The sequence below is a fragment of the Schistocerca americana genome, chromosome 2 (genome assembly GCF_021461395.2).
Source record: "Schistocerca americana isolate TAMUIC-IGC-003095 chromosome 2, iqSchAmer2.1, whole genome shotgun sequence".
Taxonomy (NCBI): Eukaryota; Metazoa; Arthropoda; class Insecta; order Orthoptera; family Acrididae; genus Schistocerca; species Schistocerca americana.
This window is the reverse complement of record NC_060120.1, coordinates 696,372,403-696,385,095: the sequence shown is the minus strand read 5'-3', so window position 1 is coordinate 696,385,095 and position 12,693 is coordinate 696,372,403. Positions and strand designations below refer to the sequence as shown.

The 12,693-nt window shown below is 46.0% G+C and overlaps 1 protein-coding gene across 1 annotated transcript in view; it reads left to right on the top strand.

Annotated features, from left to right (window-relative positions):
• The window catches only part of LOC124594349 (cilia- and flagella-associated protein 100-like), a 173,211-nt gene that overhangs the window by 110,711 nt on the left and 49,807 nt on the right, over nucleotides 1-12,693 (top strand). The window contains exon 5 of the mRNA XM_047132717.1: nucleotides 3,535-3,705. Coding sequence (XP_046988673.1) covers nucleotides 3,535-3,705 — 171 coding nt within the window. The remainder of the gene's footprint in view (nucleotides 1-3,534; nucleotides 3,706-12,693) is intronic.

Here is a 12,693-nt window from a genome sequence, read left to right as displayed (position 1 = left end):
TTTCACCGAAGGTTGTTTTGAATTTTCTGTATGCTGAGTCAGTCCTTCCGACGATCATTTCCTTTTCAATTTCTTCACATTTTTCATGCAACCATTTCGCTTTAGCTTCCCTGCAATTCCTATTCATTTCTAAGTGGCTAGTATTTCTGTATTGCTGGATTTCTCTGAACATTTTTGTACCTCCTTCTTTCATCGATCAACTGAAATATTTCTTCTGTTACCCATAGTTTCTTCGCAGTTACCTTCTTTGTACCTACGTTTTTCTTTCCAACTTCTGTGCCTGCCTTTTTAAAGATGTCTATTCCTCTTCAACTTAACTTCCTACTGAGTTATACCTTATCGCAGTATCTATAGCTCCAGATAACTTAAAGCGTTCCTCTTCCGTGTCCAACGACTTATCTTAGAAGATAGGTTAAGGAAAGACAAACCTACATTTATAGCATTTGTGGACTTTGAGAAAGCTTTTGATAATGTTGATTGGAATACTCTCTTTGAAATTCTGAAGGTGGCAGGGCAAAATACAGGGAGCGAAACGCTATTTACAACATGTACAGAAACCAGACGGCAGTTACAACAGTCGAGGAGCATGAAAGGCAAGCAGTGATTTAGGAGGGAGTGATACAAGGTTGTAGCCTATCCCCGATGTTATTCAATCTGTATATTGAGCAAGCAGTAAAGGAAACAAAAGAAAAATTCGGAGTAGGTACTAAAATCCATGGAGAAGAAATAAAAACTTTGAGGTTCGCCGATGACATTGTAATTCTGTCAGAGACAGCAAAGGACTTTGAAGAGCAGTTGAACGGAATGGACAGTGTCTTGAAAGGCAAATATAAGATGAACATCAGCGAAGCATAACAGGGATAATGGAATGTAGTCGAATTAAATCAGGTGATACTAAGAGAATTAGATCAGGAAACGAGAAACTTAAAGCAGAAGACGAGTTTTGCTATTTGGGCAGCAAAATACCTGATAATGGTCGAAATAGGGAGGATATAAAATGTAGGCTGGCAATGGCGGGGAAAGCGTATCTGAAGAGGAGAAATTTGTTAACATCGAATATACACTCCTGGAAATGGAAAAAGGAACACATTGACACCGGTGTGTCAGACCCACCATACTGCTCCGGACACTGCGTGAGGGCTGTACAAGCAATGATCACACGCACGGCACAGCGGACACACCAGGAACCGCGGTGTTGGCCGTCGAATGGCGCTAGCTGCGCAGCATTTGTGCACCGCCGCCGTCAGTGTCAGCCAGTTTGCCGTGGCATACGGAGCTCCATCGCAGTCTTTAACACTGGTAGCATGCCGCGACAGCGTGGACGTGAACCGTACGTGCAGTTGACGGACTTTGAGCGAGGGCGTATAGTGGGAATGCGGGAGGCCGGGTGGACGTACCGCCGAATTGCTCAACACGTGGGGCGTGAGGTCTCCACAGTACATCGATGTCGCCAGTGGTCGGCGGAAGGTGCACGTGCCAGTCGACCTGGGACCGGACCGCAGCGACGCACGGATGCACGCCAAGACCGTAGGATCCTACGCAGTGCCGTAGGGGACCGCACCGCCACTTCCCAGCAAATTAGGGACACTGTTGCTCCTGGGGTATCGGCGAGGACCATTCGCAACCGTCTCCATGAAGCTGGGCTACGGTCCCGCACACCGTTAGGCCGTCTTCCGCTCACGCCCCAACATCGTGCAGCCCGCCTCCAGTGGTGTCGCGACAGGCGTGAATGGAGGGACGAATGGAGACGTGTCGTCTTCAGCGATGAGAGTCGCTTCTGCCTTGGTGCCAATGATGGTCGTATGCGTGTTTGGCGCCGTGCAGGTGAGCGCCACAATCAGGACTGCATACGACCGAGGCACACAGGGCCAACACCCGGCATCATGGTGTGGGGAGCGATCTCCTACACTGGCCGTACACCACTGGTGATCGTCGAGGGGACACTGAATAGTGCACGGTACATCCAAACCGCCATCGAACCCATCGTTCTACCATTCCTAGACCGGCAAGGGAACTTGCTGTTCCAACAGGACAATGCACGTCCGCATGTATCCCGTGCCACCCAACGTGCTCTAGAAGGTGTAAGTCAACTACCCTGGCCAGCAAGATCTCCGGATCTGTCCCCCATTGAGCATGTTTGGGACTGGATGAAGCGTCGTCTCACGCGGTCTGCACGTCCAGCACGAACGCTGGTCCAACTGAGGCGCCAGGTGGAAATGGCATGGCAAGCCGTTCCACAGGACTACATCCAGCATCTCTACGATCGTCTCCATGGGAGAATAGCAGCCTGCATTGCTGCGAAAGGTGGATTTACACTGTACTAGTGCCGACATTGTGTATGCTCTGTTGCCTGTGTCTATGTGCCTGTGGTTCTGTCAGTGTGATCATGTGATGTATCTGACCCCAGGAATGTGTCAATAAAGTTTCCCCTTCCTGGGACAATGAATTCACGGTGTTCTTATTTCAATTTCCAGGAGTGTAGATTTAAGCGTTAGGAAGCCTTTTCAGAAGGTATTTGTCTGGAGCATAGCCATGTATGAGAGGGCAACATGGACGATAAACAGTTTAGATAAGAAGAGAGTAGAAGCTTTAGAAGTGTGGCGCTACAGAAGAATGCTGAAGATTAGATGGGTTGTGTTGTTGTTGTGGTCTTCAGTCCAGAGACTGGTTTGCTGCAGCTCTCCATGCTACTCTATCCTGTGCAAGCTTCTTCATCTCCCAGTACCTACTGCAACCTACATCCTTCTGAATCTGTTTAGTGCATTCATCTCTTGGTCCCCCTCTACGATTTTTACCCTCCACGCTGCCGCCCAATACTAAATTGGTGATCCCTTGATGCCTCAGAATATGCTCTACCAACCGATCCCTTCTTCTAGTCAAGTTGTGTCACAAATTTCTCTTCTCTCCAATTCTGTTCAATACCTACTCATTAGTTATGTGATCTAATCTTCAGCATTCTTCTGTTGCACCACATTCCAAAGCTTCTATTCTCTTCTTGTCTAAACTATTTATCGCCCACGTTTCACTTTCATACATGGCTACATTCCATACAAATGCTTTCAGAAACGACTTCCCGACACTTAAATCTATACTTGATGTTAACAAATCTCTCTTCTTGAGAAACGCTTTCCTTGCCATTGCCAGTCTACATTTTATATTATATGAGTAGATCACATAAATAATGAGGAGGTATTGAATAGAACTGGGAAAACACGAAATCTGTAGCACAACTTGACCAAAAGAAGGGGTCGGTTGATAGGACACGTTCTGAGACATGAAGGGATCACCAGTTTAGTATTGGAGGGGGGTGTGGCTAGTAAAAATCGTAGAGGGAAAGCAAGAGTCGACTAGAATAAGAAGATTCAGAAAGATATAGGTTGCAGTAATTATTCGGAGATGAAGAGGATCGTACAAGATAGAGTAGCGTGGAGAGCTGCATGAAACCTGCCTTCTGAGTGAAGACCACAACAGCAGCAGTTGCAGCTAAATACAGCTCTGGTAGCACAGCAGCTGAGCATCTTTTCTCTTCCGCAGGTGAGCCCGATGTGGTGGCGGAAGCAGTACGACCCGGCGCTGCAGGAGTCGGAGCAGAAGGAGGCGGCCGTGGTGGAGTCCCTGGAGAAGTCGCTGCAGCGTTACCAGCCGCAGCCCGCCACGCTCGACGCCATGCTCGCCGTCTTCCAGGAGGACATGCGCGGCCGCGAGGTAGGCACAGCACTCACCACACCCCTACCACGCATCAGTCTGTTGTGATGTCCGTGTCAGCTCTTGCTGTTACCAAGCGAGATGTGAGCGTCACACTTAACCACCAATAGTCTCTGAACTGTAGATTTGCAAAGATACTCGAACTCGCGACAAAACGTCGGAAAGAAGCATAGCAACACTATTGTTCAAGCACTCAAAAAGAAGCATGCACCATTAAGGAATTTTCCAAAGAGGGCGGAAATCGCTATATGTGACGTTAATGCACGGACAACCAATGAACACATTTTGAGAAAAACTGGATGATTTATTCAAGAGAAAGAGCTTTACAAATTGAACAAGTTAATAATGCACTCGTCCATCTCTGGCTCTTATGTAAGCATTGATTAACAGAGTTCTTAGATGTGCTCCTGAGGAATATAGTGCCAAATTCTCTCCAATTGGCACGTTAGACAGTCAAAATAAAAGATGGTTCGAGGGCCCTGCCCATAATGCTCTTAAGGTTCTCAGTTGTGGGAGATCTTACTGGTCAAGGTACGGTTTGGCAATCACAACAAGTAGTAAAAACTCTCACCGTGTGCAGGCGGGCATTATCTTGGTAAAATGTAAGCCTAGGACGGTTTGCAATAAAGGGCAACAAAACGGGCCGTAAAATATCCTCGACGTACCGCTGCGTTCTTAAGGGTGCCGCAGATGTCAACCAAAGAGGTCCGGCTATGAAATGAAATGAAATGAACTCCAGACCATATCTCCTGGCTGTCGGCCCATATTTCGGGCGACTGTCCATGGCGTCTCCAGACACGTCGTCGTTTGTCATCTGGACTCATTTCGAAGTGGGACATCACTGAAGACAATGACCAGCGAAGACGCGTCTGGATCTGCCCCAGACAGCAGTGGGACACTAACCAGACTGTCAGGCGTCATACGGCCCGAGAACCAGGAGATATAGTCTGGGCTGCCATTCATTTCACAGCAGGACCCTTTTGGTTTTCAACTGCGACACCCTTACAGCTCAGCGGTACGTCAACGATATTCTAGGGCCCGTCTGCTTGTCCTTCATGGCAAGCCATCTTGGACTTAGATTTCAGCAAGATATGTCCGCTTGCACGAGGCGAGAGTTTTTGCTACTTGTCTTCCTGCTTGCCAAACCGTTTCTTGACCAGCAAGATCTCTGGATCTCCCCCCAATTAAGAATCTTACGATCGTTATGGTTAGGGCCCTCCAACTAGGTCGGGATTTTGACGATCTAACGCGCCAGTTGCACAGAATTTGGTGTGATGTCCCTTAGAAGGACGTCTAACAATTCTGTCAATCTGTGTAAGCGAATAATTGCTTCCATAAGGGCCAGACGTTGACCAATGCGTTACTTGACTTGCTCAGTTTGTGAAGCTCTTTCTCTGGAATAAGTCATCCAATTTTTCTAAAGTTGTAATAGTTTATTTCTCTGTTCATGTACGTCAGATCTGCCGATTTCCGTCCATTCTGGTAATTCCTTTGTAGTGCGTATTTTTTTGTGTTAAACCGTATACTGCTGGCCATTCAAATTGCAGCACTGTGAAGGCGCCCCAAAAGAAATGTGAAATTCCCATGAAGTGTACCACAAGTTTGGGTATACAGCTTATCATTCCAAGATATTTGTGATCGTATTGGGCGGGATACCACAACTGTGTTGCGTATGGACTCGAAAATTTCAGAAGGGCCATACTCAACACCATGCAGGATCTCAGCGCTCCTAGATACGAGTGCATAAGAGAACACACCCACTGTTGGCTCTCCGGTGCAGGATCGTACATACACATCACGTACTTTGAGTCTGGAAATAAGGCTTGTGTGCAGCAAGGCACACCGTCTATGTGTCAAAGTCTTGAACACCACAGATTTTCAGCATGGCGACTATTGAGCCGCATCCCTTAACAAGGCAACAGAGAATGGTATACTGGTAGGAATACTGGTGTGCTCAACGGCAAAGCTGGACACAGGAGTGACACCACCTGCTTTGAATCCAGGGTCTTCGTAGAGCATCATGAAGGATGTATCCATGTGTGAAGGCTCCAAGGACAAAGAGCGTTGCCACATTGCTTTTGTCATCGACACACCGCCTCAGCACCTGGCTTGATGGTATGGGGTGCCATTGTGTACGCAACACGACCGCCTGTGGTTCGTATAGCCAGTAATTTAGACAGCAGTCTTTGATTTTTTACGTGTTAGGACCTATGGCCCAGTCCTATGTTTGAAGCCCCCATCACATTATCTTTCAACAAGATAACGCAAAGACTGCATGTTTCCCGAGCTGGCCTGACATACCTCGATACACAGGATGTTCAACTGTTGCATTGGCCAGCACGGTCTCCAGACCTCTCACCCACTCAGAACATCTGGTCATGCATGCTGAGAGATTGACACGCCACCACTCGCCAGCCGCTACGGTGAGTGACCCTTGGCAGTGAGTGGACGCAACAGGGAATCACGCACCTGTATCTGTCATCCATCTTCTTTCCGACTCTCCGATACAATTCCAATCAACCCATCGTTCATTTTTGTTCTTCAGATTGAAACTGCTTTGTTCGTCATAACCTAGCTTCCACATACTAAAATATGTTTCTGATGCAACATAACGTGCACTTTCGATCACTACACAAAATAGCTTGAAATCATTTGTCCCTTACCGTACCGATTCTATTGCTTGTATTTACTAAGTGTGAGAGCAAAGTAATGAGATTGACAACACTGCGAGAGATCTGGCAACGCTGTGTTGTTCTACTTGTGTAGACCGGCATGTTCATCTCTCCCAGCTGTTATTGTATTGTATTTTAACCGGGGGCCTAGAAACGACGGAGGGGCTCCGTCCCCGCTGCAGCCGCGGTGGTCCACAACCCCACGACGACTATCGCAGTCCACTTCTCTCCTCCGTCGCCCCACACCGAACCACTCTTTCAGGCTTATTGTGCGGTTCGGCCCCCGGTGGACCCCCTCCCCCTCGCCCCTCTCCAGGGAACGTCTCACACCAGACTAGTGCAAACCCTGTGTTTGCGTGGCAGAGTAATGGTGGTGTACACGTACGTGGAGAACTTGTTTGCGCGGCAATCGTCGACATAGTGTAGCTGAGGCGGAGTAGGGGGAACCAGCCCGCATTCGCCGAGACAGATGGAAAACCGCCTAAAAATCATCCACAGACTGGCCCGCTCACCGGGTCTCGACACAAGTCCGCCGGGCGGATTCGTGCCGGGGACCAGGCGCTCCTTCCCAATACGGAATCTTCCAGATGTTAAGTCAGCGTTTCGGCACCGTGCATTATTTTTGAGAGCGTAATCTGTGAAGTTCTGTTTTTTGTTGTGTGTTACGAAAATAGAACACCGGAATTTAGAGCAACGTTAGGACGGTTTTTTAGGTTAGAGGGCCTCGGGGAAACACAAAAAAGGCTTCAGTCTCAAAGGGAGCAGATCGAACACAGGAAGAACATAGATCCAGGAACAATTAGCTTAACAGTTGTAAATTGTAGTAGCTGTATTGGGAAAGTACCAGAGCTCCAAGCGCTAAGAGAAAGCACTGATGCTCGTTATAGCATTGAAAGCTGGCTAAAGCCAGAGATAAACACAGCTGGCGTTGGCACTTTTTTGCTGTTAGAAGTAGTTCATCTTGTAGCAAAATTGAAGTAGATAATTCCTGTGAGTTAGTATAGGCAAAGGTCATTGTTAGCAACCGGAATAAAATAATAATTGTACCCTTGTTACCGACCTCCCAGTTCAGATGGTGCAATTGCTGAAAGGTTCAAAGAAAACTTCAGTTTGACTTCAAACACGTACCCGAATCATACGATTATAGCTGGTGGTGATCTTAATTTACCCTCGATATGTTGGCGAAAATACATGTTTAATCCCGGAGGTATACATAAAACATCATCCAAAATCGTGCTAAACACTTTCTCTGAAGTGATTTAGAACTAAAATACGGGTATTAATTTTAACCAGTCGATTTTACGTATCCCTAGTGCAAATTCCAGCCTTCGTCGCCGATGAACAGCAGTCAGTATGGGTGCATGAACCAGGCGTCTGCTGCGGTGGCAACTTTCGCTTAACGACTGCTGAGGCCACACTGTTGGTTGTTGGTAGCCCCTTATTTCATTTGGGCAGTCAGTTACTTAAGAGTTGCACGTCTATTCGTCCGTACACGTCTCCACAGCCGTCCCTCACTTCTTTCATCTCCAACCAGATGTGCACCACAGTTCCCTCCGCGCTGGTTCTGGATGGCGTCTTTTTATCTTGTAATGTACAGTTTAACCACGGCGGCTCGCGAACATTTTACAAAATTAGTCATTTTGGAAATGCTTCCACCCTTGGCCTGAAAGCCGTTTTGAACGTCAGATAAAGTGCTCCGTTTCCGCATTATGACAACGAATGCACTGTTTTCCGCGTCTCCACGACATGCCTCATATAACCTCCACAGCTAGTGGTGTAACCTGCCGTCTGTGAGTGGCTATTGCGCGTTGACGTCGAACTCAGGCTATAGTTATATTAACGTAACTAGTTAGTAATTAAACTTCCGTGTTGCGGTTGAACGATTTCAGTGCACGCGATAAGTAGCCGCCCTCCAGGCTATTAATACCCTAGGTCAGGGCTTCCCATACTTTTTGTCACTGTGTACCATTTGACGCTTTTAGAAATTTGGACGTACCACTATAACTTGTTCACATTTTAACGGTCACTGTGGTGCGTGGGGACAGGGGCAGTGTAGTCTAAGCGACGATTACCACAGGCGTGTGGAGCGATACGGGGGTGGGGGCTTCTTGCTAAGTGCTGACAACACACATACAGTTTTTGCGTCTACACACACACAAGTAATATGGTATCGTGGAAGCACTCTGTTGTAGCAAATAACGTGAAGTTGAATTAAGCCAATTCTGATACTAATATTCAGTGAGTAAGAGAGGAATAACATTTAACATGTTTGTTAAACTTTTACTTCACAAATAATGTAAACCAGTTTTGCAACAGAGCAATAAACTGAACATGGAGTACTGTAAATTAGAGTCCAAAAGCCGGCCGGAGTGGCCGAGCGGCTCTAGGCGCTACAGTCTGGAACCGCGCGACCGCTACGGTCGCAGGTTCGAATCCTACCTCGGGCATGGATGTTTGTGATGTCCTTAGGTTAGTTAGGTTTAAGTAGTTCTCAGTTCTAGGGGACTGATGACCTCAGAAGTTAAGTCCCATAGTGCTCAGAGCCATTTGAACCATTTGAAGAGTCCAAAAAGCAAACAAATTTCGTATCAAATCAAACTTTGGCGGTAAATCAGACTTCAGAATCAGTAAACAGCGAATTTTCAAATTTAGTTTCTACTGAAACAGCAATTACATGTTTCAGTTCGAAGCATGTTGCTGTTTATTTTTAATCAAACGTTTGAAGTCTGATTCAATAGAGCTCAGCTTAACTCTCAAGGCTTTTTCAACACAGAGACTGTTACTGTAGTTATTCTTAATGTACTATCATGCTCAGAAGTATCCCAACGACCTGAACTACGTTTCACGTGATTTGTATGCAACTCGCATAACGTAACTATCTTGCAGGTCTGATCTCTTTTCGGAAGAGTCGTTTGGTCATAAAAACTGGTTTCTTCGCCTCATGAAGTGGCCGCACGATTTGAGGCACGACCCCTCCCGCCGGAGGCTTGAGTCCTCCCTCGAGCACGGGCGTGTGTGTTGTTCTTAGCATAAGTTAGTTTAAATAGTGTGTAAGTCTAGGGACCGATGACCTCAGCAATTTGGTCCCTCAGGATTTCACACACACACTGATTACTTCAAGATGCCACAGGATATAACTGCTCTATATGTCTGTCAGTCAAGATGCAAATTAATATCACGATAACGCATATACGATAAAAAACGTTATTTTGGAGATGACACAACCAATTTCTCTTGCAAACTCGTATTATTACCGTCAAATACACTTCAAAAAACAAGTTTTAACCCGAAATTACATTACGAACATTTTTGCACTGGGCTGGAACCCGCCAGTCCAATCCAATAACTATTGTTCCTGGTAACTAACCACAAAAGATCTTAAATGTCGTTTCTATAACAAGTAACAAAGTGTGTCCAGCGTTAAACCGTAAATAACAAGGCATAAAGTTTTGTGTTGGACGGGGATTCGAACCCAGCCACTAATCGCATTGCTAACTAAGCACCAACAACTGTTAGAAATTGTAATTTTTCACCAACATCGAACTGACTGAAACTGAAATGACGACGCCGCGCGGGATTACAGAGCGGCCTCAGGCGCTGCAGTCATGGACTGTGCGGCTGGTCCCGGTGGAGGTTCGAGTCCTCCCTCGGGCATGGGTGTGCGTGTTTGTCCTTAAGATAATTTAGGTTAGGTACTGTGTAAGCTTAGGAACTGATGACCTTAGCAGTCCCATAAGATTTCACACACATTTGAACATTTTTATGAAATGACGAGACGGAAAAGTTTTCACCTACCATGACTCGAACCCATTACCTATCGTCGTTGACTTCTAGCCACGAATTGACGTTAAAAAACGGTTTATTTTAACAGTAGCGAGATGTTCACTTTTCTGAACTCAAAATAAAGTGACTAAAAGTTATTTGTCTGACATGGAGTCGAAACCGGTACGAAACGTTAGTGTTGAAAATGCACGGAAACGTGTTAAAATCATGATCATTTGTCACCTCTAGGTTGGTACGCGCGCATGCTACAGCTTGAAATGACAAAATGGAAACCTTTGTGCTTGATCAGGATTCATACCGAGGTCTGCACATCACGGAGACCTTGACGAGTTCGGAATCTTGGAGAAATATGGGGACGATGGAACTTCAGCGTCTCAAAGGCGTCAAACCCAGCGAAAGGAGAGATCTGAGTTCAAATTCAAATCCAGCATCAATATTTATTTTGGATATAAATTAGTTTCTCATTTTCGGAAATGTATTTCTTGCAATTGCGCGCTGTTTTTTCTATCCTCTCTACTTCAGCATCTTCACTTATTTTGCTGCCTGAATAACAAAACTCATCTACTACTTTTAGTTCACTATTTTCTAATCTAATTCCCTCAGCATTACCTGATTTAATTCGACAACATTTCATTACCCTACCATTCAGCTGTTCTTATAAGTCTTTTTTCCGTTCGCGACATAATTACAATGACATCTGCACAACACAAATTAAAGTTCTTTCTCTTAACTTTAACTTCCTTTAAAAATTTCCGTTTAGTATCCTTGACTGGTGGCTCAGCGCACAGAATGAATAACATTGGGACTAGACTACAACACTCTCTTACTGCCTTCTTAATAACTGTTGCCCTTCATGTCCTTCACCCGAGTCTGGTGATTATAGATGTTGTAAATAACCTTAGGCTCCCTTTGTTTTATTCCTACCGCCTTCAGAATATCGGTGTGTCAAAAAAAAAAAAAAAAAAAAAAAAAGGTTCAAATGGCTCTGAGCACTATGCGACTTAACTTCTGAGGTCATCAGTCGCCTAGAACTTAGAACTAATTAAATCTAACTAACCTAAGGACATCACACACATCCATGCCCGAGGCAGGATTCGAACCTGCGACCGTAGCGGTCGCTCGGTTCTAGACTGTAGCGCCTAGAACCGGACGGCCACTCCGGCCGGCATCGGTGTGTCCTCCAGTTAATATTGTCACATGTTTTCTTAAAATCAATGAATGTCAAAACGTAAGTTTACCTTTCTTCAGCTTAGTTTCTATGATATAGTCAATATTGCCTCAAGTGTTCCTACATTTCTCCGGAATTCAAATTGATCTTCCCTGAGCCCGCCTTTCTCTAGTTATTTTTTTACATACATCATAAATAATTTGTGCCAGTATTTTGAAACCATGAATTATTAGGCCAATAATCCTGTAATAGTCTCGTCTGTCAGCAACCGGCACCTACGGCATTTGAATTATTTACACTCAAGAACAAAAGAAACTGATACACCTGCCTAATATCGTTTAGGGTCCCGCGAGCACGCGGAAGTGCCGCAACACGACGTGGCATAGACTCGGCTAATGTCTGAAGTAGTGCTGGTGGGAACTGACACAATAAATCCTGCAGGGCTGTCCATATATCTGTAAAGTACGAGGGCTGGAGATCTCTTCTGAATAGCGGGTTGCAAGGCATCCCAAATGTTCATGTCTGGGGAGTTTGGTGGACAACAGAAGTGTCTAAACACACAAGAGTGTTCCTGGAGCCACTCTGTAGTAATTCTGGACGTGCGGGGTGTCACATTGTCCTACTGGAATTGCACAAGTCCGTCGGAATGCACAATGGACATGAATGGATGCAGGTGATCAGACAGGACGCTTACGTACGTGTCACCCGTCAGAGTCGTATCTAGACGTATCAGGTGTCCCATATCACTCCAACTGCACACGCCCCACACCATTACAGAGCCTCCACCAGCTTGAACATTCCCCTGTTGACGTGCAGGGTCCATGGATTCACGAGCTTGTCTCCATACCCGTACAAGTACATCCGCTCCATACAATTTAAACGAGAGTCGTCTGACCAGGCAATATGTTTCCAGTCATCATCAGTCCAATGTCGGTGTTGACGGGCCCTGACTAGGCGTAAAACTCTGTGTCGTGCAGTCATCAAGGGTGCACGAGTGGGCCTTCGGCTCCGAAAGCCCATATCAATGTTGTTTCGTTGACTGGTTCGCACGCTGACACTTGTTGATGGCTCAGCATTGAAAGCTGCGGCAATTAGCGGAAGGATTGCACTTCTGTCACGTTGAACGACTTCCTTCAGTCGTCGTTGGTCCCGTTCTTGCAGGATCTTTCTACAGCCGTAACGATGTCGGAGATTTGATGTTTTACCGGTTTCCTGATATTCAATCCCCACAATCGTGAAATGATCGTACGGGAAAATCACCACGTCATAGCCATATCGGAGATGCTGTGTCCCATCACTCGTGTTCCGACTGTAACACTACGTTCAAAATGGTTCAAATGGCTCTGAGCACTATGGGACTTAGCT